At 40.4% G+C, this 24962-nt stretch overlaps 1 protein-coding gene across 2 annotated transcripts in view; it reads right to left on the bottom strand.

The window, feature by feature from the left end:
* The window catches only part of ikbkb (inhibitor of nuclear factor kappa B kinase subunit beta), a 72227-nt gene that overhangs the window by 2012 nt on the left and 45253 nt on the right, over positions 1-24962 (bottom strand). For both annotated transcript variants that reach the window (XM_061898378.1, XM_061898386.1), the window contains 12 exons: positions 22974-23081; positions 22776-22905; positions 19140-19334; positions 18941-19055; positions 18719-18842; positions 18492-18643; positions 17260-17321; positions 17096-17196; positions 16603-16652; positions 16419-16518; positions 7122-7269; positions 1379-1476 (listed from right to left, as the gene is read on the bottom strand). In XM_061898378.1, coding sequence (XP_061754362.1) covers positions 1379-1476; positions 7122-7269; positions 16419-16518; positions 16603-16652; positions 17096-17196; positions 17260-17321; positions 18492-18643; positions 18719-18842; positions 18941-19055; positions 19140-19334; positions 22776-22905; positions 22974-23081 — 1383 coding nt within the window. The remainder of the gene's footprint in view (positions 1-1378; positions 1477-7121; positions 7270-16418; positions 16519-16602; positions 16653-17095; positions 17197-17259; positions 17322-18491; positions 18644-18718; positions 18843-18940; positions 19056-19139; positions 19335-22775; positions 22906-22973; positions 23082-24962) is intronic.

Here is a 24962-nt window from a genome sequence, read left to right as displayed (position 1 = left end):
GTGTGGGTGCATGGGACCAATTGTAATATGATCTGAATAACTACCCATGATCGTTACAGTCTGCTTGCATCGGGGTCATCCACTAGATCTGGCACATGGTGATGTGGTGATGAATGTTGTGATGTGGTGTGCTAGTGTATATTTAGGCCAGGGGTCACCAACCTTTTTGAAACCAAGAGCTACTTCTTGGGTACTGATTAATGCGAAGGGCTACCAGTTTGATACACACTTAAATAAAGTGCCAGAAATAACCAATTTGCTCAATTTACCTTTAATAAATAAATCTATATGTATAAAAAAATGGGTATTTCTGTCTGTCATTCCGTTGTACATTTTTTTTCCATTTACGGAAGTTTTTTTGTACAGAATAAATGATGAAAATAACACTTAATTGAATGGTTTAAAAGAGGAGAAAACATGAAAAAAAAAGAAAATTTAATTTTTAAATATGGTTTATCTTCAATTTCGAATCTTTAAAATTCAACCCAAAAAAAAAATGAAGAGAAAAACTAGCTAATTCGAATCTTTTTAAAAAAAATAAAAAAATTTATGGAACATCATTAGTAATCTCCTGATTAAGATTATTTTTAGAATTTTGATGACATGTTTTAGATAGGTTAATATCCCATCTGCACTGTGTTAGAATATATAACAAATTGGACCAAGCTATATTTCTAACGGACAAATCATTATTTCTTCTAGATTTTCCAGAACAAAAATTTTAAAAGAAATTCAAAAGACTTTGAAATAAGATTTAAATTTGATTCTACAGATTTTCTAGATTTGCCAGAATATTTTTTTTGAATTTTATTCATAATAAGTTTGAAGAAATATTTCACAAATATTCTTCGTCGAAAAAACAGAAGCTAAAATGAAGAATTAAATTAAAATGTATTTATTATTCTTTACAATAAAAAAAAAAATACTTGAACATTGATTTAAATTTTCAGGATAGAAGAGGAAGGAATTTAAAAGGTAAAAAGGTGTATGTGTTTAAAAATCCTAAAATCATTTTTAAGGTTGTATTTTTTCTCTAAAATTGTCTTTATGAAAGTTATAAGAAGCAAAGTAAAAAGATAAATGAATTTATTTAAACAAGTGAAGACCAAGTCTTTAAAATATTTTCTTGGCTTTTCAAATTCTATTTGAGTTTTGTCTCTTTTAGAATCAAAAATGTCGAGCAAAGCGAGACCAGCTTGCTGGTAAATAAATAACATTTAAAAAAATTGCAGCAGCTCACTGGTAAGTGCTGCTATTTGAGCTATTTTTAGAACAGGCCAGCGGGCGAATCATCTGGTCCTTACGGGCTACCTGGTGCCCGCGGGCACCGCGTTGGTCACCCCTGATGTAGGCTGAGTGTAAAGGTGTGTGTACTCACAATTGCTGTGAACTTTGTTGGGGGGTCATCAAGGGTGGCACTGAAGAGGGCGTTCGAGAGCCGTCAGGACTGCCACTTACGGGGCTTCGAACTTTACTCTACAGGAAGTAAATGTATTCAATTACTAGCATTTTCTTTAAGATAGAATGAATACAAACTAGGGATGCACCAAATTGTTTTCCACTGAAAATCTTCATCCAATAAGACTTATGACAACAACAATACCGAAACTGGTCTGGTTTCAGGTTTTAAGGTAAATGCATGACTAATTAGGTTATGGTTTCATATGAAGATGTTAAAGGCATGCTGGGAATCCTTTTGGTTTTCTAGAGAAAAAAAGACAATCCAATAAATCCTACATTTCATTGTTTCTCATATGAGACACGTATACTGTTTTAAATGACTATAATACAATCTAATAATATATTATTGTGGAAGTTTCTCGCCTCCGGGTTCCTCGGACCACCAAGGACTGACATGACAGTTCCATTTCAGGGTTTAGAACACTGTTTTATTTATTAATAAAGTCTTTCCGTGGTGCTTTTCAGTAAGTGTTCGTTTGTGGCTGTCTCTCTCTCGCTCCAGCTCCACCACCTCTTTCTTCTCCGGCTGCAACCTTTTAACATAGCGACAAGTGATAAGATAACCAGGCCCAGGTGGGCCATTTACTACACACCTGTCGCTGATCCCACCCCGTTTCGCTGCAAGTCCGCAGGCCACGCCCCATCCACAATTATAATATTATAATTAATATAATAAAATATAGATATATAGTTTGTACAGCAACTGGGGATGTGTTCCAGAAGACCATCGCAACCATCGCCGAAGCCATTAGCGCAGGACTGGCATGGGCAAAACAGCTCCACCCCTCCAAGAAAACCATCGCCTTTGTCAGAGCTGGGGACACGCCGACTCCTGCCAGAAGAAGATCAGCAGGCATCCTGACGTCTGCAAGCGACTGGCAGCTGTTGGTGGAACTTGAAAACCAGCCGAAGTTCCCCAGCCATATCGCAGTCACCACCCTGCGACCAGACATTGTTCCTGTGTCTGAGTCCACCAAACAAGCTGTGCTGCTGGAGCTGAAAGTCCCGTGGGAAGATTGCCTGGAAGAAGGCTTCGAGAGGAAGCTCTCCAAGTTTGCAGGACTGGTCAACGACTGTCAACAGGCTGGTTGGAGAGCACGGTGTTTCCCTTTCCTTGGTCAGAGCCTTCAGCAGTTTGGGTATCGATGGAGAGAGAAAGAAGAGAGCCATCCGCAGTGCCACCGAAGCGGCGGAAAGGGCCTCAAAATAGTTGTGGCTCAAAAGAGGAGATCCTTGGAGTCATGGTAGCTAGCTAGCCGTCTGGATACAAGCCGTGGGATTTGATCACCCCTAGTTGGGTTGCTTGGAGGAGGGTGTATGACCAGTTGAGAAACCCAAAACGCCCCGGAATCCAAGAGGTCACTGAGGTTGTGTCCAGACTCTGCATCAGTAGATGTATGTACAGTGGGGCAAAAAAGTATTTAGTCAGCTACCGATTGTGCAAGTTCTCCTTTTCATCATAGGTACACTTCAACTGCAAGAGACAGAATGTGAAAAAAAAATTCAGGAATTCATATTGTAGGAATTTTAAAGAATTTATTTGTAAATTATGGTGGGAAATAAGTATTTGGTCAACCATTCAAAGCTCTCACTGATGGACAGAGGTTTTAGCTCAAAATCTCATGATACATGGTCCCATTCATTCTTTCCTTAACACGGATCAATCGTCCTGTCCCCTTAGCAGAAAAACAGCCCCAAAGCATGATGTTTCCACCCCCATGCTTCACAGTAGGTATGGTGTTCTTGGGATGCAACTCAGTATTCTTCTTCCTCCAAATACGACGAGTTGAGTTTATATCAAAACGGATACATGGATGATACAGCAGATAATTGGGAGAATTTCATGTGGTCAGATAAAACCAAAATAGAACTTTTTGGTATAAAGTCAACTTGTCATGTTTGGAGGAAGAAGAATACTGAGTTGCATTCCCAAGAACACCATACCTACTGTGAAGCATGGGGGTGGAAACATCATGCTTTGGGGCTGCTTTTCTGCTAAGGAGACAGGACGATTCATCTGTGTTAAGGAAATAATGAATGGGGCCATGTATCGTGAGATTTTGAGCCAAAACCTCCTTCCATCAGTGAGAGCTTTGAATGGTTGACCAAATACTTATTTTCCACCATAATTTACAAATAAATTATTTAAAATTCCTACAATGTGAATTCCTGGATTTTCTTTTCACATTCTGTCTCTCACAGTTGAAGTGTACCTATGATGAAAATTACAGACCTCTGTCATCATTTTAAGTGGGAGAACTTGTACAATCGGTGGCTGACTAAATACTTTTTTGCCCCACTGTACACAGCCTTACTTTACGTAACAACTGTATGCGCATGAACAACTTCTTTAAAAGGGATGCATACTCTGGGAAGCACAATTACAATCCTTGGATTTTTTTTGCAGATGCAGGGGGCGTATGAATTCCAATGGGAAGCATGTCTCGCCAAAACACCAGCTCATGCCTAGTCTGGAGTGGAAGTAACATTTCTACGGTGTGGACAGAAAGACCAGCGCAAAGCAATTTGCAAAACGTGCAATGTGGAAACATTACGGGTCTCATCTACTAAGATCCACTATTAGTGAATGTGTTGCTAATAGTGAGTGTACAATTGCTAACTGGTGCAGACCGCCTTATTTACAAGGGGTTTTTGCATGTACTAGCGGCTTTCATCATGGAAACACTCAAATAATTACTGCACATTCATGTTATCATGGGCATTTAAAACGCAGTCCTGCAGTGCGATCTACAACCAAACCCACTTTTTTCCCCCCGCGTTAATGTCAAGTTCATGGAAAATGCTGCCATTAACTGCGAGTGTGCGCTAGAATGTTTTCAGATACCAGAAAATATTTTTATTTTTGACTGTCCATTTATGACGGTCTGCATGCTTATCAACATAAGCTTACGTGAGACGGAGTTCCAGCGCGATTGCCTCCTTTTACACAACTGCCAGTTTGCACGGCCTAGATGTACTAAACGTAGACGCAAAACAGTTGCCACAGTGACAGCATTGATCGATCACATTGCGTGTGCAAAATAATCAAATTTGAACCTTTTCCTCACAGTATTGTGGGCGTTCTAATTAGGAATTCTAATCGTTAGCATATATTCTGCATATTCATGAAAACAGACACGCTAAATGGAATAAGCTCACTATTTTGCACAATTAATGAACACAATCCTATGCGCACAGGTTTAGTAGATCAGCTTTGCATGTACTATCGTGTTTCAGAGGTTTAATACACGCAAACCTTAAAGGGAAACTGCACTTTGGAATGTTGCCTATCGTTCACAATCATAACGAAAGACATGATGACGGATGGATTTTTTGTTTATGCATTCCAACTTGTATAAATAAAAGTCACTAAAAGTCCACTAACAGTACAGCAGAGGCAATGGGAGCTCCTCTATTCCGTCCATAAAATCCAATAAATAGCCATTCAAAAACCGGCAACAATATTTCATTTACAATTTGTGACTTGACCAAGTATTACTAACGCAAACTATTTATAGCAGCGCCATGATCATTATGTGGCTATGTTTATTTACATCATCCAGTATTCTGCTGTTTTATCGCTTCCTTGCTCTCTTTTAGTTTATTGTAGATCATTAAATCCCCCATCTCACCTGGACAGAAAACGTTTGAGTAAGTATTCGTACAAGTTGGTACACTTGGACAGCCATTTAGGACCCGAAACCAGCGAGGACAACACAAAAAGACATTTGGTTCCCATTCCCCCTCCACATTTCTTTGTGAGGATTATGAGATACAGTGGGGCAAAAAAGTATTTAGTCAGCCACCGATTGTGCAAGTTCTCAGACTTAAAATGATGACAGAGGTCTGTAATTTTCATCATAGGTACATAGGAATTTTAAAGAACTTTTTTGTAAATTATGGTGGGAATTAAGTATTTGGTTAACCATTCAAAGCTCTCACTGATGGAAGGAAGTTTTGGCTCAAAATCTCACGATACATGGCCCCATTCATTCTTTCCTTAACACGGATCAATTGTCCTGTCCCCTTAGCAGAAAAGCAGCCCCAAAGCATGATGTTTCCACCCCCATGCTTCACAGTAGGTGTGGTGTTCTTGGGATGCAACTCAGTATTCTTCTTCCTCCAAACACGACGAGTTAAGTTTATACCAAAATGGATACATGGATGATACAGCAGATGATAGGGAGAATGTCATGTGGTCAGATGAAACCAAAATAGAACTTTTTGCTATAAACTCAACTCGTTGTGTTTGGAGGAAGAAGAATATTGAGCTGCATCCCAAGAACACCATTCCTACTGTGAAGCATGGAGGTGGAAACAGCATGTTTTGGGGCTGTTTTTCTGCTAAGGGGACAGGAGGATTGATCCGTGTTAAGGAAAGAATGAATGCGGCCACATATCGTGAGATTTTGAGCCAAAACCTCCTTCCATCAGTGAGAGCTTTGAATGGTTGACCAAATACTTATTTTCCACCATAATTTATAAATAAATTATTTAAAATTCCTACAATGTGAATTCCTGGATTTTTTTTCACATTCTGTCTCTCACAGTTGAATTGTACCTTTGATGAAAATTATAGACCTCTGTCATCATTTTAAGTGATAGAACTTGCACAATCGGTGGCTGACTAAATACTTTTTTGCCCCACTGTATAATATAAATAGGAATATATGAACATCCCAGCAGTTTGCATCCTAATGACAGCAGACCTTACACAGTAAGTGACATTTCATTATGCTTGTTGACTCTCATGAAGTCTACAGTGAGTAAATAATCAGTGATGAAAAAAAAAAAAGCAAACAATGCATTTTTGAAATTAATGCGCAGCGTATGCTTAAAATTATTAAAATACATAAATATTAAATGTTATTATAAACGTGTGCGTTACATTAAATATATACTTACATCATGTATATAAAACCTGAGTGGACGTGTTTGGATGTTTTTTAAGGGCTTTATATGTGGAATTGCACAGCTCCCGTAGGCTCCATTGTAAGCAGACTTTGTAATGCATTTATGTAATATTTTTAATGCAAAAAAATAAATAAAAAACATCCATCGTCATTCATTATGATTGTGAACGGTAGGGAAAATTCCAGAAAAAAGTGCAGTTCCCCTTTAAGTAGATCAGGCCCCAAGAGGGGGATATAAACCCTTTTCCACATGAGGTTTAATCATCTGAAATCCAAACAATTTCATCACTATTATGATTATGTGAACAGTCGACCTTGTCTTAGGCAACATTCAGTGTTTTGCCTGTACAATAATATTTAAATGTTATGTTGTTGTAATGGCCCTGTGATGAGAAGGTGACATGCCCGAGTGGAGCTGAGATAGGCTCCAGCGACCCCAAAAGGGACAAGCGATAGAAAATGGATGGATGGATGGATGGTTGTTGTAATGCCAGTGGTGAATATTTTTTCCTAATTTTATGATTCATTTATTTTTTGAATGATAAAAATATTGATTTGTGCAATTGCAACGCCTTGATTTTAGTGAGGTTAGTACGCAATCATTGACATAAATGCACTATTAATAATAACTGGCATAATTTTTTTCGGTGTGTGTTTCGGTTCTCGGCTTTGGTCTCTTAATTTTCAATTTTGGCCAATAATTTTCCTTTTGGTGCATCCTTAATACAAATGTGTGTGCTTCCTCACACAGGCAACTTTCAGGAGGTTCCAAAGCTCCTTTTGTCGTTTTTTCTGCAGATTCATCAAGACTTGTTCACTTTCAGCCATCTTCTGCACCACACCTTCCACCTTTGGCAGAAGCTTCATCACGCGCTGGCGACAAGCACCTGTCTTGCTGCAATAACAATAAAAAAAAAGAACAAAAGGCATGTAAAATGTGTTGCTGTATTTGTCTTTTTATTGTGGTGAGACTTGTAGGACATTAGAGATGGGCAATATGGCCTAATATCGATGTTGCAGCCTCCTTTGATAACGATATATAACACAATATATTATTCTGCTCCTGGGCTCCTAGTTAGATTAGTATGCTGATGTATGCTGTAACAGTGTGTCATTTCTGGTTGTAATATTTCATCAAAACTATTAATAATCTACTCGTTAATTAAAGGCCTACTGAAACCCACTCCTACTGACCACGCAGTCTGATAGTTTATATATCATTGATGAAATATTAACATTGCAACACATGCCAATACGGCCTTTTTAGTTAACTAAATGGCAAATTTTGAATTTCCCGCGAGTTTCTTGTTGAAAACGTCGCGGAAAGATGACGCGTACGTGTGACGTCAAGGACTGTAAGGAAATATTAGAGCTGCACCAAACACGGCTAAAAGTCGTCTCTGTTCATGGCGTAATTACACAGTATTTTGGACATCTGTGTTGCTGAATCTTTTGCAATTTGTTCATTTAATAATGGAGACTATAAAAAAACAATGCTGTTGGTGGAAAGCGGTGTATTGCAGCTGTCTTTAGCACCGAGACACAGCCGGTGTTTCTTTGTTTATTGTGAAGCTTTAACACAGAGGGGTCAAGCGAACATGTTTTCTCTATGTCAACCAGCATGTTTTTGGATGGGGAAATTGTGATATATATCTTACCGGAGACATCACTGGATTATTCGTCGTCCTGAAGCAGTTGTTTAAAAGGCAGCTGTGAGCTTGGCTCCTTGGCTTCTCTCTGAGACACTTCGTGTTCACCGCAGACCTCTGACCTCGAGGTATGTCTTTACAATATTTAAAATCTCACTAAAACACTATTAAAACAATAAGTAGATGAGGGATCTTCCAGAATTATCCTAGTAAATGTGTCTAATTACATCTGAAAGGCTTACACTGCCGCTGCCCGGAGCAGTCGCTTTTTTTTTCTTTTTTCTTTTTCCTAGTCCTTAACTATCAATATCCTCATTCACAAATCTTTCATTCTCGCTAAAATTAATGGGGAAATTGTCGCTTTCTCGGTCCGAATTGCTCTTACTGCTGGTGCCTCCCATTAAAAACAATGTGAATATGTGTGGAGTCCTGCAACTCCTGACGTCACGCGCACATACTTCCGGTAAAGGCAGGGCTTTTCTATTAGCGACCAAAAGTTGCGAACTCTATCGTCGATGTTCTCTACTAAATCCTTTCAGCAAAAATATGGCAATATCGCAAAATGATCAAGTATGACACATAGAATGGACCTGCTATCCCCGTTTAAATAAGAAAATCTCATTTCAGTAGGCCTTTAACTGTTAATATCTGTATACTTTCTGTTGTAACATTTTTCTCTTTATATTTCTCATTAATGTAATAGACACTTATATTTCTGCTATTCGACTACTTCACATTAGTTTTGGACAATACTACAAATTTGGGGATCAATTCAATACCAAATATTTAGAGGGGCAGTATTGCGCTGACCAATGCTGATACTGATACTTCAAATTTTCAAGATAATTAATACTGTAAGATTACATTTTTGATCACAATTATAATACAAAAACTGAGGACGGCGGTGTAACAATATCAATTAAATACTTAAATTATATCCTTCGTCTCTTTTCTCTCATATAATATTTTAAGCAAAATACAGTCAATTATGCAAAGTAACTAAACATAAACACACTACAATTGGCTGTGATTTAAATCATTTGGCTTTTGCCCAACTTCCTGGTTTATAAACAATAACAAAAACAGCAAAAATGATTGTGTGACAACAGCAAATATGGATCTAAAAGCTGGTTCACACCAAGGACAACATTTTAAGAAGCAAACTCAGCATTGTTGTGTATGCAGTGAGGAATGCAATGACCTCATACATCTTAAAAGAAGGGGACAACACATAATTATAGTATGGATATGTTTGTTTTTGACATTACTTGAGACTTCCTCTTGCCTTCTGGCTGTGATAAATAAGTGAATAAATGTAAGCATTGTACAACACATTTTTTGTTAATTCATTGTTGTGTAAACACGCCCATAAGACATCTTTGGTTTGTTTCGGTACGCATTTTTAGTGCAGCACTTTACTTGTTGACAGAGATGTTGCTCCTTTGCATTTTAACAGTGCTTTTTGCACCACAATAGAGTGAAACTATTCTTGTCTGGGCATTCACCCTGTCCTGTAGACTACAGGTCAAATAGTTTTGGCACGAAGAATTTAGATTAGATCTGACCAATCTTAATTTTGTGAGCATTAACTGATGAAGCCTGCTGGAATGAAAGGCCTAAACAGTTTCTAAGACAAACTGAACAGTCCAATTACAGTTGATTAAATTATTTTTAATGCCTGATTATATAATCCCCTCAGAATAGTTTAGTCTTTCATCCTCACCCTGTTGTTAGCAGGATTCAAACCTATGCAGGCAGACCCCACTGGGTTTCGAGTCCATCACTCGAAGCACTCGTCATAACAACACACCACATACACTGACAAACACATTCACTGTACTCCGACCCTGACAGGGTGCAAGAAACCAGTAAATTCAGTCAAACTGTGCTTCCTTGTTTTGTGTCTATTTCCGATCAGTGCTCTTATTTTGTTTACATTTCCTGCTTGTCCCGCTGAGCTGTTTTTTTCCCCTCACTTGCTGTTGATTGGCAGGCGGTCCACACCTGCTGCCAATCAGCATGTTTTTATTTACAATGGGGCAAAAAAAGTATTTAGTCAGCCACCGATTGTGCAAGTTCTCCCACTTAAAATTATGACAGGGGTCTGTAATTTTCATCAAAGGTACACTTCAACTGTGAGAGACAGAATGTGGAAAAAAAATCCAGGAATTCACATTGTAGGAATTTTAAATAATTTATTTGTAAATTATGGTGGAAAATAAGTATTTGGTCAACCATTCAAAGCTCTCACTGATGGAAGGAGGTTTTGGCTCAAAATCTCACGATACATGGCCCCATTCATTCTTAACACGGATCAATCGTCCTGTCCCCTTAGCAGAAAAGCAGCCCCAAAGCATGATGTTTCCACCCCCATGCTTCACAGTAGGTGAAACACGACGAGTTAAGTTTATACCAAAATGGATACATGGATGATACAGCAGAGGATTGGGAGAATGTCATGTGGTCAGATGAAACTAAAATAGAACTTTTTTGTATGAACTCAACTCGTCGTGTTTGGAGGAAGAAGAATACTGGGTTGCATCCCAAGAACATCATACCTACTGTAAAGCATGGGGGTGGAAACATCATGCTTTGGGGCTGTTTTTCTGCAAAGCGGACAGGACGAATGATCCGTGTTAAGGAAAGAATGAATGGGGCCGTGTATCGTGAGATTTTGAGCCAAAACCTCCTTCCATCAGTGAGAGCTTTGAATGGTTGACCAAATACTTAATTTTCACCATAATTTACAAATAAATTATTTACAATTCTTACAATGTGAATACCTGGATTTTTTTTCACATTCTGTCTCTCACAGTTGAAGTGTACCTATGATGAAAATTACAGACCTCTGTCATCATTTTAAGTGGGAGAACTTGCACAATTGGTGGCTGACAAAAAACTTTTTTGCCCCACTGTATGTCTGTCTAGTGCGCTCCTCAGTGCTCAAGGATTGCTTTATGTTTAGAACCTTACATGCACAACTACTTCCTTCTCTCTTTTGAGTGAATTAAAATCATCTTACCTGATCGTCACTCTCCTGGTTCCTGCATTTTGGGGTCACAAATACGGCCGCCGTGCGAGTTTGCAATACTAATGTTCTATAAACTGTCATTTCGACTCAAAAGAATACTATTTTAGTCTACAGTGGAACCTCGATTTAGGAACCCCTCTAGATGCAAACTTTTTGATTTACAGACTTTTAGACCAAACCAAATATGCCTCTATGTGCAAAATACTCATTGAGGCGCCCGCAGGGACAAAAGCAGGTCAAAACATTGTTGGGGTAGCGGAGCCTTCCAATTCACCTGCTGCACATGAGAAGTCACGTCTCAACACTTCATGTTTGTCTTTTCTTGAGTTTTTCACCTTTTGACAAGTGTTGTCCATTTTCCTAACTCAAAAGGAGCGCCAAAAACTTAACTTACAGCATAGGAAGAACAACAAAATCGCTGTGGCGTAAAAAAAAAAACTATTTGTGAGGACTACATTCATGGCACTCACAAGCATGACCTCAGCACAGTAAGTAACCACATCAAGTTTTAATTGTGAGGATTAGTGTTAATTGTGCCTCTTGCCATAGCAGACTTAAATTGCAGCGGGGAAAAAGAGAAAATCTCTTCTCTCTTTCCAGAGCAACCCCTCGCTCTACTAAAGCACTTCTCCCTCCCTCTGTCTGGTGGTTTTCATTATCTTCTCTGCCATTTTTAATGTGGCTGGATTTAACTTTGAGAAATGTTTATTATTGTAGCAATATGGTTGTTAAAGTCAAGGATTTTGTAATTTTGTTCGTGAGAGCACCATAGTGTGTGTTAGCAGAGCAGAGCATACATCAGATTGTTGTTGTTTTGACTTTTTTATTACATAGAAAGTTGATCCATCACCTCCTATTATGTTTGTTTGATATACAGTACTGTATATCACTTAATATGGTGTTCAAAGTGTATAAACATTTACTAAAAATAGGGACTTTTATCAAACACTGGAACCCATTATTCACATTTTCATTGTTTCTTATGGAAAACTCTGCTTCACTTTACGAACCACTTTCAAGAAGCAATTAAGATTCTAAGTCGAGGTCTAAACAAGGTATAAACAAAGATATTTATTTATTTAAACAAACATATTCAGCAAAAATTGGAAAACCATTGAATAAGAGGTGTTTCACAAGTGGTTACGTAGTTGTTTAAGTAATAGATCTAAATATGTAGAAATTAATAAGACTAAATCACAGCTAAGAAGAGTAACTTGTGGGATTCCACAAGGCTCTGTATTGAGACCTAAGTTATTTATATTTTTGTCCTTTATGTTCTGGGTATGACGTTAAACTGCAACCGCAAGCTCTAGAGAGGTAGCACCTTACCTCAGCAAGGGTCCTCTCGCCAAGGAAATATCCCTACTGATAGTCCTGGTCCTCCTGCATGCCTTTATGGCACTTCCCATGGTGCCTAGCCTATCCAGCCCACTGGGATAGAAGACTGGTTCTCGGCAGACTGCCCGAAAGAAACCCTCGAGAGGTTCAACGAGCTGAATAGCGACACCAGCAAGCTCTGTGGAGAACTACGGGCTGGATGTGTTATGCTGTAATGTGTCCAGGCCATTCACTGCACCTGGATCAATCTCCAGTCGTCTCGACTCCGTCTTGCCACTCGGGCAAGAGAGTGAGGTCGGCGCTGCGCAACCCACCCTCACTTAAATCTAATGCACCGTGCAAGTCATGACTTTACACACACAACCCCCGCATATCTCCCCCACCACCACCAAAGTCCTGCGGCGTCGGGCACGTGGCGAAGTGGCAGGTGTGGACTTCACTGGAAGCCATAGTCACAAACTCGCACGGAAGCGGCTCGGGCCATAGGGTCGCTGTGCAATGACTCGGGCAGCACTGGACTTCGGCAGCCCCCCGAGCGACTAGGCAGCCCTCTTTAGGTATACACTGCCTACCTCCTGGCATGAGGACCGGACTAGAAAAGGTGCCCCAAAAATTGCCCGCCTCACCTCTTCCTCGCCAGCCAGCCACAGCTGGCAGGAGTCCCATTACCAACGGTAAGAAAAAGACAAAACAAGAAAACGGTGACACCGATCACCCTTAGCGCATGGACTGTGCACATACTTCTTGATAGGGCTGGTGTCCTATCAAACCTGAGAGGAGAACTGCCCTGATCGCCAGAGAGCTGGACCGGTACAGCATCCAGATCGCTGCTCTCAGCGAGACACGTCTAGCTGGAGAGAGACAGTTGACATAGACTGGTGCTGGCTATACATTCTTCTGGATAGGCCGCACTGAAGCAGAGTGGCGTGAGGCAGGAGTTGGCTTTGCCATTAAATCCAACTTGATAAGTAAGCTGTCTGCACTTCCCAAAGGCATCAATGACCACTCTGCCACTCTCATCAGTGCCTATGCCCCAAAGATGACAAACCCAGACGGTGTGGAGGAGAGGTTCTATGAAGACCTGAACTCTACCATCGGGGCACTGCCCAGGGCAGACAAGCTCATCATCCTCGGTGACTTCAATGCCAGGGTCTGCACTGATCACAAGTCATGGGAAGGAGTCCTCGGCAAAAACGTCATGGCCAGCTGTAACAGCAATGGCACCTTTCTGCTGGAGACCAGTACGGCACATGGGCTCTTGATCACCAACTCAATTTTTAGCCTCCCAAAGCGCAACAAGACCTCATGGATGCATCCTTGCCATGACACTGGCACCTACTAAACTGTCATCGTGAGGCAAAGGGACAGACAGGATGTCAGGGTTACAAAGGCGGTGTGCGGTGCAGAGTGCTGGACTCACCATTGGCTCCTTGTGTCTAAGCTGAACATCAAGATCCATCCTCCCAGAAGGCCTCAAGGTACCGAGCTTCCGAAGCGCTTGAACGTTTCCAGGCTCCCCAATGCCTCTGTAAAGGGCTGAGTGAAGAGCTCACCAGCAAACTGCAGAACCTGAAACCCTTTGGGAACGTCGAGGAGGACTGGGCCGCTCACTGCTGCTCTCAACGCAGTAGGACTTACAGCCCACAGGCAACAGGACTGGTTTGATAAGAACGATGATCACATCAGAGAATTTCTCCAGGAGAAAAATCATCTGCACAAAGCCCACCTCAGTGATCCAACATCCTCTCGGAAACAGTATGCCCTCAGGAACATCAACGCAACCATCCAGTGAGAGCTGCATGGGATGCAGGACGAGATCCAGTCCTATGCAGACCAAAACGACAGCAAGAAGTTCTACAACACCCTCAAAGCCATCTACGGGCCCACAACATCAACATCTCCCCCTCTCCTCAGTGCTGATGGCAGCACACTGGTCATAGACAGAAAGAAGATCCTTGAGCGCTGGGCTCAGTACTTTCACGGTGTTCTCAACCGCCCCTCAGCCATTAATGACAAAGGCATTGCACGCCTCCCTCAAGTCCCAGTCGGAGAGCCAATGCGGTTATAGGCAGGGTCGTAGTACAGTCGACATCATCTTTGCCGCTCACCAACTCCAAGAGAAGTGCCCAGAACAGAAAGTCAGTCTATATTCCACCTTTGTAGATCTGACGAAGGCCTTCCACACTGTCAGCTGAGAGGGCCTCTGGATGATCATGGCCAAGTTTGGCTGATTTAACATGGTCGGTGAATTCCATGATGGAATGCAGGCACAAGTCCAGGACAACGGCGCATCATCTGACCCTTTCCATGTGAAAAACTGAGTCAAACAAGGCTGTATTCTGGCACCCACTCTGTTCAGCATGATGTTCTCAGCCATGCTGACAGATGCTTAACGGTCTGGGGACATGTGGATAGATTTGCACTACCACACTGACGGCAAGCTCTTCAATCTGCGAAGACTCCAGGCAAAGACGAAAGTACAGACCACCAAGGTTCGCGACTTCCTCTTTGCGGACGACTGTGCCCTGAATGCTTCCAACTAGCTCGAAATGCCACTGAGCATGAACAACTTCGCCACAGCATGCTCAGACTTTGGACTAACCATCAGTACAAAGAAAAAAGAGGTGATGCATCAACCTGTTCCTGGAGCCCCGTTCACTGAGCCCCTTGTCAGAAGGGGCTCCGTGTGCATGCGGCCGACTCCGCAGTTCTGTAGTGGAGCGCAGAGGGCTTAGCCTACGGACCAAACTTAAAGTATACTGTGCTGTTGTCCTACACGCGCTGCTGTATGCCTGTGAGACCTGGCATGCTAAACAGCTTAACACCTTCCACATGAGATCCCTCAGGAGAATGCTCAACATCAGGTGGCAGGACAACATCCCAGACACTGAGGTCCTCCACAGGGCTGAGATGGAGAGCATCCTTGCCATTCTCAAACGCTCCCAGCTGAGTTGGGCTGGCCATGTCTGCCGCATGTCAGACGAACGCCTACAAAAAAAGGCTCATGTACGGTAAACTGCACCGTCGAAAGCGCTCACGCGGCGGACAGCGAAAACGCTTTAAAGACACCCTAAAGGCCAGTCTCAAGGGCTGTGGTCTGGACCCAGAGACCTGGGAAGTCGATGCCCAACATCGTTCCAACTGGCGCTCTGCAATCTGGCATGGCGTAGCCGACTTCGAGGAAAAACCTACTCATGAAGCCGAACAGAAGCGACAGCTCAGCAACCCCAGAGACAGTTCCCCCCTCTCAGCCAGCCACCACCCAGCCATAACCTGCCCTCACTGCAGCCGGTCATTCTGCGCGAGGATTGGCCTCATCAGTCATCTTCGCACACACAAGTCAACGTGAAGTCACCTGGTCATCTTCAAAAACAAAGGACGAACATAGGATTTATATTTTTATTTAGTATCTAATACATTGAAATATATTATGTTTGCAGATGATACAAATGTATACTGCTCAAGAGAATATTTGAAGGAAGTGTTGAGGATAACAGAGGTTGAGTTGCTTCAGCTAAAAAAATGGTTTGATACTAATAATAAACTACATTTATGGTGTTTTGTAGTGCAAGGACAAATTGTGAAGCAAAATTCAAATAAAATCAAGTGGAAAATGATAGAGTATATGAAACTAAATTCTTGGGAATAATTATTGATCATAAATTATGTTGGAAACCGCAGATTGAATAAAAAAAGGGACATATTTCCAAATCCATTGCTATTCTTTATAAAGTAAGACACATGCTGAATAAGAAATGTCAGTACATGTTATAGTATTCTTTTATTTTTCCATATCTAACATATTGTGTTGAAGTTTGGGCAAATGTTTATACAACGAACATAGACCCAATAATTAAACTTCAAAAAGGGTAATTAGAATAATATACAAAGCGTGCTACTATGAACCTACAAATCCATCATTGATAACTTCTAATGTGTTAAAACCGCTTGAAATCCCCTTTTGTTATTATACTGTGTTATTATACTAGCGTTGCATCAAAGAAGTGTGGGGATACGTTCAATTACCTCAGATGTGTGTAGAAGTCTCGGAGCTTTCTCTCGTAGAACTGCACTGCCTGAACCACCAGCCGTACAACCTCCTGGCCGTCCCCTGAATACCTCTGGTCTAAAAACACAGCAAAGAAAATTAAAACTAGTTTGATAGAGAACATAACAGCACAAATGGAAAATATGCATATAGAATACAAACCTCTGGGTTTCTCTCTAAGTTTGCGCAGCAGCTCCATGGCCTTTCCCTCACTAAAAACAGAAAGGGATTAGTCACGAAAATGAAATACTTGTACTCTCTCGGATCTCCGCTAAGTAATATTGTATCTACTTCCAGTTTCCGCTGAAACAACACAGTATTTTGCAAATACTCTACAACAAACAGGCATGAGTTTCAATTGGAGAAGGAGGAAAGGGGGGGACTTGCTTGATCGATTTGTTGTGCTTTTAGCATGGGTAAGCAGGATATTATAAACACATAGTGTTTTATTCTGAGAATAAAACAAATGGTTTTTCCTAGCCTATTTGGGCGATACAAAGTGCACTTGGTGGAATCAGTTACTTGCCACAATCTGAATTGTTTTGTGCTTTATTCAATAATTTTCAGTGTGTTACTACATTTACTGGGCACTTTTGCTGTTTCCCTTAAATGGTCGCTTTAAAACAGGTTTGAATGTAGTTTGCTAGTAACTCACAGTGTTTCCAAAGCCTCCCCGCTCCTCCACGGCTGCCGCTGAACGTCCAGAATGTCTTGCTGCAAGTGCATCATCTCTTCTTCTAGTTCACTCACTTGTGGCTGCACACATAGCAACAGTCATTTGGAGAGCAAGTGAGCAAACACACACAAATGTTTTGTTACCTGACCGCAGCTGACAGCAGTCTGCTCCATCTCCCTCCACACTCCCAGCAGTTTCTCTGAAGCTGGACCATTTTCAGTTTTACATTTATACTTTGTTTTAAAACAACAAATTGGGATGTAATGATGTACAAAATTCAAAACCAGTGAAGTTGGCAGGTTGTGTAATTCGTAAATAAAAACAAAAATACAAATCCTTTTCAACTTATATTCAATTGAATGGACTGCAAAGACAATATATTTAATGTCCGAATTGAGAAACTTAATTTTTTGGGAATAATCATTAAGTTAAAATTTAATGGCAGCAACACTTTGCAAAAAAGTTGGGACAGGGTCAAGTTTTACCACTGTGTTACATGGCCTTTCCTTTTAACAACACTCAGTAAACGTTTGGGAACTGAGGAGACCAATTTTTAAGGCTTTTCAGGTGGAATTCTTTCCCATTCTTGCTTGGTACACAGCTTAAGTTGTTCGACAGTCTGGAGTCTCTGTTGTGGTTGTTTAGGCTTCATATTGCGCCACACATTTTCAATAGGAGACAGGTCTGGACAACAAGCAGGCCAGTTTAGTACCTGCACTCTTTTAATATGAAGCCACGCTGTTGTAACACGTGGCTGGGCATTGTCTTGATGAAATAAGCAGGGGCGTCCATGATAACATTGCTTGCTTGGCAACATATGTTGCTCCAAAACCTGTATGTACCTTTCAGCATTAATGGTGCCTTCGCAGATGTGTAAATTACCCATGCCTTGGGCACTAATACACTCCCATACCATCACAGATGTTGGCTTTTGAACTTTATGCCTATAACAATCGGGATGGTTATTTCCCTCTTTGTTCCGAAGGACATGACGTCCACAGTTTCCAAAAACTATTTGAAATGTGGACTTGTCAGACCACAGAACACTTTTCCACTTTATATCAGTCCACCTTAGATGAGCTCGGGCCCAGCGAAGCAGCGGCGCTACTGGGTGTTGTTGATAAATGGCTTTTGCTTTGCGTAGTAGCGTTTTAACTTGCACTTACAGATGTAGCGACAAACTGTGAACGTTAAGAATCTTGTCTTTGCAGTCTATTCAATTGAATATAGGTTGAAAAGGATTAGAAAAGCATTGTATTTGATATTATTTACGATTTACACAACGTGCCAATTTCACTGGTTTAGGGTTTTGTACTACGCATTAGATGACATTAGTTACAGTAGCACACTGTCGTTGTCCAGTAAAGAAGCTTACCAATGCCAGTAGCGGTCTGTTCCTGGTATTTGTCCATGTCTATGTGAAGGCTGGTAGTGAAGAAGTCCAGTTTGGCCATAAGTCTCTGGTGCATGGACACCATCTCATTCTTCTGCTTAGACAGTGACGAGTTGTGTCTCAGCAAGCTCATACTGGAAAAATAACATTGGCACTGTTAGAGCAAACAGTCCAGAAAGGTTTGTGCTTTACGTGTGTATGTTTTCTACATAGCAGCTTTCTGTCCCTGCTGCAGCCTCTGCCAGTCCTCCTTAAGAGAGCGAATGGTGTGCCACGCCTGGCCACAAGTCCTCCTCAGATGGCTGTAAGTCAGAACGTGCTTGGGGTCATTTTCTAGGCGATAAGAAGAAATACAATGGTTATTTTATTATACTTTGTATTTGCATTGAAATAGCTCATGTTGGCGTATGCATAAACATGTGCACACTCACGGACAAAACATATATTTTCGGGGAAGGTGCGAGGTGTCAACGGGGGCTCGTAACTACAAGAGGAGCGAACAAACAGGAAGACGAGAGGTAAGTCTGTCCGTCGGCCATCTATCTCCTGCAAAGGTATGATGCATTAACACACCGTGTTGTCAAATATTTTGCAAAGAAGGCATCTTGTGATATGAAATGCTATTCTTACGCTGTAATCAATGGCGCACTGTGTGGCTAACGCTTGAGGCTCAAAGGCTAGGCCGGCCTCGAGCAGTAGCTCCTGCTTGGCAGCAGGGATGCTTGTGTCCTCTTCTATCCTCCTCTGCAAGTTAGCCACCGTGTCGTCATCCGTAACAGAGTATGTCAGGATCTTAGCAGTCTTCATATTCAAAACGTGAACGATCTAAAAGTGAAGAACAACAAATGGGATTTAATAAATTTTGGACACTGGTTTCCAAAGAGTGAAATTAGGATAGTTGCAGCAGTTGGAGAAAAACAAAAATAATAATAATTTTAAGGTGAACTGATCCAATTTATATTTTGTACAGTCAGAGAAGAGACCCTCAGGTGTGTTTAAAATTTTGTGAAATGACAATATTTTAGTAGGTCATATTTTAAAAGGGACCAATATTGCAAAACCAACATTGTGTACTTGTTTTTGTGTATTTGGGATCTGCATAAGTCCTGAAAATTTTAAACTATAGACACATGGCTTAGAGATATTAATCAAACAATTTTGCCTTCCTTCATACAATTTGGGACGTTGTTTCTGTTGGTAACGTCAGCGGATAACTCCATATATGTTACCTGAAGAGCTTTGCGCGCGTCCGCTATTGTAGTCCGATTTGTAGGCAATAAGTTACTTATTTTTCTCTATCCTTTTGTTGTGAGACAGACTGGCTTGTACATGCACATGCATCCTCCGCTGTTGCCATTTCTAATACAAAGTAGCGTATAGTTCGGACGTATATCTGTCAGTAGACTCCATATGGAAGCGCTAAAAACTACGAAGTAGCTGACAGGGAGAAAATGCAGTCAAAATGAAGGCCCCTAAATAAGACCGCCCACAAAACGGCAAATTCTGAAAAAACGTTTAGAAAGCGGCTCGAAGATGTCCGTAAAACATATTCCGTGCAACATTTTGATCAAAGAACCACCATTACATGTTATGTAGACCACAATAATTTTTTTTAAATGTCATAATTAAAAGTCATAATATGATTGCTTTAAGTTTGCTTTTATTTTTTTGAATCAATGCATTTTTTTTTCGAATCAGCAAAAAACACTATAAAAGATATACACTTTTAAACCTAGCATATTTTTCAATGATATCATTGCTGCGTATTATGTAAACATATTTAAATAAGAATAAATAAACATAATATTTTATCCACCAGAATATAAGATAGTACTGTATCTCTTTCCCTGAGAAGTCTGAGAATGACATAATTTATATTCTGGGTCTTTAACTGTACATACAAACCATCAAGTTATGCTATATTTCAAAGTGAGACAGAGTTTTTCTCCCTGTCACCCCCTCCACCCCCCAAACACACACACACACACACACACACACACACACATACAAAAGCATCAGGGAATCATAGATCATTCTTATATCCAGGGCAGAACCTTAACTCGGATATGACAAATGCCAAGGTCAAAAATTGGTGGTCCGATAGGAGCTTTGAAAGGATGAAATCATGGTTATCCCAGCACCATACGATAATATAACCTTGAGCAACACAATGAATTTCCGGAATAACAAAAGCTTTTATTGAGGAAGAACTATTATGTGTTATATTAACTAACATCTTTGGCAATCAGAATAGTTTTGTAACAGTCCACTTTTTTTTATTAATATGCAGAAGTTTAGCATATTAAACAATTTTAACATCATTCATTTTCTACCGCGTGTTTCTCTTGGGGTTGCATCGGGGCTATCCCAGCTGCACTCGGGCGGAAGGCAAGATACACCCTGGAAAATTTTGTTTTTATTGCTTTTATTGTCTTTTGTGCCCTGTGCAGCACTTCGGTCAAGGTAAGTTGTTTTAATGTCATGTATAAATAAAGCTCGAACACAGACAGACAGACAACATTCACACGCACATTCACACACTAGGGCCAATTTAGTGTTGCCGATCAACCTATCCCCAGGTGCATGTCTTTGGAAGTGGGAGGAAGCCGGAGTACCCGGAGAGAACCCACGCAGTCACGGAAAGAACATGCAAACTCTACACAGAAAGACACTGAGCCAGGAAATCGAACCCCAAAACCTTAACATCATTAGGACATCAATTTCAAATCTTACAACAATTTAAACTACTACAGGGATTTGAACCCAAGAACTTCTGCTTTGAAACACGAGTCCTTTTGACGCATGCCAACAGTTCTACCGGAAGTCCAAAAGGGAAATCTGTTCCCAGGAATATGTTTGGGGTAAAATTTTATATGAAGCACCTTGGGAAGCCCTACACCCAGCGCGTGTTCTCCGTTTTAGGGCAGGGCAGGCTTGATCTCTGTGAACAGAACCTGACTGAAATGACGCTATGTCAACTGCACATTTTGGATCAGATGATGATTAAAGGGGAACATTATCACCAGATCTATGTAAGCGTTAATATATACCTTGATGGTGCAGAAAAAAGACCATATATTTTTTTAACCGATTTCCAAACTCTAAATGGGTGAATTTTGGCGAATGAAACGCCTTTCTGTTTATCGCTCATGTGGTGATGACGTCAGAACGTGACGTCTCCGAGGTAATACAGCCGCCATTTTCATTTTCAACACATTACAAACACGTCGGTGTGTTGTCGAAGGGTGTAACAACACTAACAGGGAGGGATTCAAGTTGCACCGAAGATGCGAAAGTGTCCGCCGCCAGACCCCCATTGAATGTACCAAAGTGTCTCCACATTTTACGGGCGATGACAGACATGGCACAGAGATGTATGGATAACCTGCAGATGCATTTGCAACTATATTACGTTTCCTTCCACCCACATTTAATGCGAAAAAAACACTTACCAATCGACGAATTTAAGTTGCTCCAGTGTCAAGAGATGCGAAAGTCCTAATCGTTTGGTCCGCACATTTTACCGCCGATGCTAACGCAGCTATTCGGCCATGCTGTGGCTTTGAATAGCGTCAATAGCTATTCGCTCAATAGCTTCAGTTTCTTCTTCAATACTTTCATACTCCAACCATCCGTTTCAATACATGCGTGATCTGTTGAATCACTTAAACCGCTGAAATCCGAGTCTGAATCCGAGCTAATTTCGCTATATCTTGCTGTGGTATTTGCCATTGTTTGTTTACATTGGCAGCACTGTATGACGTCACAGGGAAATGGATAGTCGCATTGGAAATAGCGAAAATCAAGCACTTTAAAGCTTTTTTTAGGGCTATTCCGGGACCGGTAAAATTTTGAAAAAAACTTCAAAAGATACAACAAGGGAACTGATTTTTATTGTTTTTATCCCTTTTGAAATTGTGATAATGTTCCCCTTTAAAGTAAAAGTGGACGTTGTTTGAACCCCATATGCATGACCAAAGATCATATACTGAGAGAGGATGATCTATCGCATGGTGATGTACAGCGCACAAGATGTCCTACATAAAGTATATTTGCATTCGGTCGTATCATTTTCTTTTTGTCACTTAAAAAAAAAATACTAGGATGAGCTGAAGTCTTCAATGGTAGTTACAGCTATGATCCAGGGTAGTCTTATACTCAATATGGTAATTACGCAAGAAACCCAAACAGCACATTTACAGACATCTTAAAACGCTTTATAATTTGAGGAGAGGGAAAAAGAAGATAAACCGGAGTGTAACTCACTTTGAGTTGCAGAATAAGGTCCAGCTGGGAGAAACAGTTGCTGGGCGTGGCTTCAGGATCTTTGCCCCTTTCTTGCGGAGACCATTTAAGCATCAGCCGCAGCCACCTCTCCAGCTTCTCTGCTAAAAGGCTGAAACACAACATAATAGGTCAGATATAGTACCTATTTTTTTCATGACAGCCTTTGATATGTGTCACCTGTTAAGGTTGTTGGGCTGAGGAATATGCCTGGCGAAGCGGACAACACCAGAAAGGTCCTCATAGACAACAATATCACTGTCTTGCTTCATTCGTAGTTTATTGTGCCTGAAAATTAGAAGAAAAGCTTTGGGTAAGAAAATCATCATGTAGGTCATTTCCTTTAGTACAACTGCATGATAAAATAGGTAAGGCAAGGGAAGGGAAGTTTATTGAGAGCACAATTTCTATGCAATATGCTTTCCAGTTAAATGAAATTACAAGTAGCCGAAAAAACTGATCATAATTATTCAAATTGAAATCAAAGAGTGCAGATAAAATACTTTCAGTTGTCATATACACAGCTGAAAAAAAGTGTTTACAGCCTGGATTTGAACATTGTCAACGTTGAAGCCTAAATGAAAGACCGTTCCAATTTATAGCAGCAAAAAATTGAAACACAGCCTCACAATTTTAGTCCTAATGCTGAACACCAATAGGAGACTAGAAAGGTAAGGTCTAAAACAGGGGTCTCAGACATGTTATTGTGCGGCCCCCGCCTTAATATGAATGTTTAACGTTAGTGTGGCCCGCAAGTTTTGTATGAATGCCGCTTGACAGCGTTGTGTGCGGAGCTGAAGGAATCTACCAATCACGGTGTGGTATATGGCTCTTGAAGGCCGAACATTGACGTCACTTGCGTGATGCAAGCAGAGGAACCCTTCCGCCTCCCATTTGCTCCAAACAGAGACGATTTTTGTTATTTGGGTCCAAAATGTCTCAATCAATGTTCTGGATTGCCTACCCCTGCGTTAGTGGAAAAGCGGCAAATGAGTGAAAGCAAAAGAAACGTTGCCACGGAGACGAGGGTTTTCTAACGTGCCTGGCTGAAGTCGCACCGCAACATCTGTCCGTCAGTAATACCGTGAGTAATAACATTGCCCAATAACCTAGACCAGTGGTTCTCAAATGGGGGTATGCGTACCCCTGGGGGTACTTGAAGGTATGCCAAGGGGTACGTGAGATTTTTTTAGAAATACTCTAAAAATAGCAACCATTCAAAAATCCTTTATTAATATATTTATTGAATAATACTTCAACAAAATATGAATGTAAGTTCATAAACTGTGAAAAGAAATGCAACAATACAATATTCAGTGTTGACAGCTAGATTTTTTTGTGGACATGTTCCATAAATATTGATGTTAAAGATTTCTTTTTTTGTGAAGAAATGTTAAGAATTAAGTTCATGAATCCAGATGGATCTCCATTACAATCCCCAAAGAGGGCACTTTAAGTTGATGATTACTTCTATGTGTAGAAATCTGTATTTATAATTGAATCACTTGTTTATTTTTCAACAAAATTTTAGTTATTTTTAAATGCTTTTTTCCAAATAGTTCAAGAAACACCACTACAAATAAGCAATATTTTGCACTGTTATACAATTTTATAAAACAGAAACTGATGACATAGTGCTGTATTTTTGCTTCTTTATCTCTTTTTTTCCAACCAAAAATGCTTTGCTCTGATTAGGGGGTACTTGAATTATAACGATGTTCACACGGGGTACGTCACTGAAAAAAGGTTGAGAACCACTGACCTAGACCAATCCAAACCGTTATTTGTTTTTTTTAATTTAATTTGCATTGCCTCATTTTGTTCATTCATATTTTGATTTTATTTTGTGTTGAAAATAAAAATAAAGACATTTAAAAAAAAAATTTTAAGAAATCTTTTCTTGCGGCCTTGCCTCACCCAGACTCTGCATCCAGTGGCCCCCAGGTAATATGAGTCTGAGACCCCTGATCTAAAACAACCAACAACCATAATAATGTCAAACTTAGTACCAGTCAATACAACAAAATACCACCATATAACATTCATACATAATCTTTATTATTACAAACCCCGTTTCCATATGAGTTGGGAAATTGTGTTAGATGTAAATATAAACGGAATACAATGATTTGCAAATCTTTTTCAACCCATATTCAATTGAATGCACTA

The sequence above is a fragment of the Nerophis ophidion genome, linkage group LG01, assembly GCF_033978795.1.
Source record: "Nerophis ophidion isolate RoL-2023_Sa linkage group LG01, RoL_Noph_v1.0, whole genome shotgun sequence".
NCBI classification, from domain to species: Eukaryota; Metazoa; Chordata; class Actinopteri; order Syngnathiformes; family Syngnathidae; genus Nerophis; species Nerophis ophidion.
Note: the sequence above shows the minus strand (reverse complement) of the source record. Positions and strands in the feature narration are given on the sequence as shown.